This window comes from the organism of the source record quoted next (genome assembly GCF_019968955.1).
Source record: "MAG: Porospora cf. gigantea A chromosome Unknown PgA_NODE_10544_length_1191_cov_1939.18, whole genome shotgun sequence".
Taxonomy (NCBI): domain Eukaryota; phylum Apicomplexa; class Conoidasida; order Eugregarinorida; family Porosporidae; genus Porospora; species Porospora cf. gigantea A.
In genome coordinates, this window is record NW_027151251.1 from 1 (window position 1) to 1,191 (window position 1,191).

Here is a 1,191-nt window from a genome sequence, read left to right on the forward strand (position 1 = left end):
AAGGGAATATGGAATACTAGCGATACTAGGGAGTATATGGAATTGGGAATTTCATTATATCGGAGGGAGAGGAGCCGTTTGGTCTCAAGTTTCGGTATTAATCTCATGTTTCGGTATCGGAGATATTAAGGGGGAGACCACGGATTTGAGCGCGTTAGCGGAAACCCGTGTTGGTGCGGTTGGTTACCATTTTGACCTCACAAGCGAATGGTCAGAATCCGGGGGGGTTCGAGACCCAGTCGGTGTCATTTCGGTTACGGCGGGTTGGGGTTGGAACGTATCGGAGTTAGTTCATGGGGGAGGGGGCACGTCACGGCGGACATAATGTGGGGCCAGAATCATGTGAAATGCTTGTAGGAAATGGAAATAGCATAACGATAATGGACCCTCAGAACGCTACCGTGTTCCAATGGGGTCACGCGAGTTCTATCAGAGTCGCGCGTTGGTTCCTCGGAGCCCCACCTCTGTCATTGTACCACCCTAAAGACACCACCTTCATCGTAACCGATCTCCCCGAAGAGGTTACCCGCCACCACATTCGTCGACGAGGTCGACAGATAGGCGACATCTCGGAGGAGTCCTTCTATTTCGGGTTCAATGGAACCCGCATCAAGGAAGTGAAGAAGGGCCTCGCACGCTTCGTGCAACAGCTCAAGGCAGTCTACAACGACGTGCAGGTGGTCAGGACCCTAGAAGGTCGTACCTCGGCCCTACGGCAGTTAGACCTTCTGCCCCCGGTTCTCCTTTGCGGAGCAGTCACATCCCCAAAGGTGAACGGGAAGTCCAAGAGCCGAGCGATCCAGTGGACACCTGAGTGTACCGCTGCGGTTCAGCTCGCCGTTCAACGACTCTCAGAGACGGTCCTCACCATTCCAGTGGAAGGTGACGAGTATCTCCTGGAGACGGATGCCTCAGGCGTCGCAGTCGGAGCCATCCTCTCGGTTAAACGAGAGGGCCGCTGGCTTCCGGTCGCGTTCCACTCGAAGGCCCTTACGGGTCCGATGGAGCGCTGGCCCGTCTACGAGCAAGAAGCATTCGCCATCGTTGAAGGCGTGAGGAAGTTCGACGCCTTCCTCCGAGGCCGAGCTTTCACGGTCCACACGGACCATGCCAGCCTCCGGTGGATGTTAGAGGCGACCAAGATAGGGAGCAGCGAATAAACTGTGATCCTAATGTGTAGTTGTAGATTAG

General features: G+C 55.1%; 1 protein-coding gene across 2 annotated transcripts; it reads left to right on the forward strand.

Moving 5' to 3' along the window:
- Positions 1-347: 347 nt before the first annotated feature.
- KVP18_001441 (uncharacterized protein) lies at positions 348-1,160 on the forward strand (the record flags this gene model as incomplete). 2 transcript variants are annotated; one of them, XM_067951448.1, is made up of 1 exon in its annotated part: positions 348-1,160. In XM_067951448.1, the coding sequence occupies one exon, from the start codon at positions 348-350 to the stop codon at positions 1,158-1,160; it is 813 nt and encodes a 270-aa protein (XP_067813976.1). The 2 variants fall into 2 exon arrangements, with proteins under 2 accessions (XP_067813976.1, XP_067813975.1); XM_067951447.1 differs by having other exon boundaries at positions 381-1,160.
- Positions 1,161-1,191: the final 31 nt, after the last annotated feature.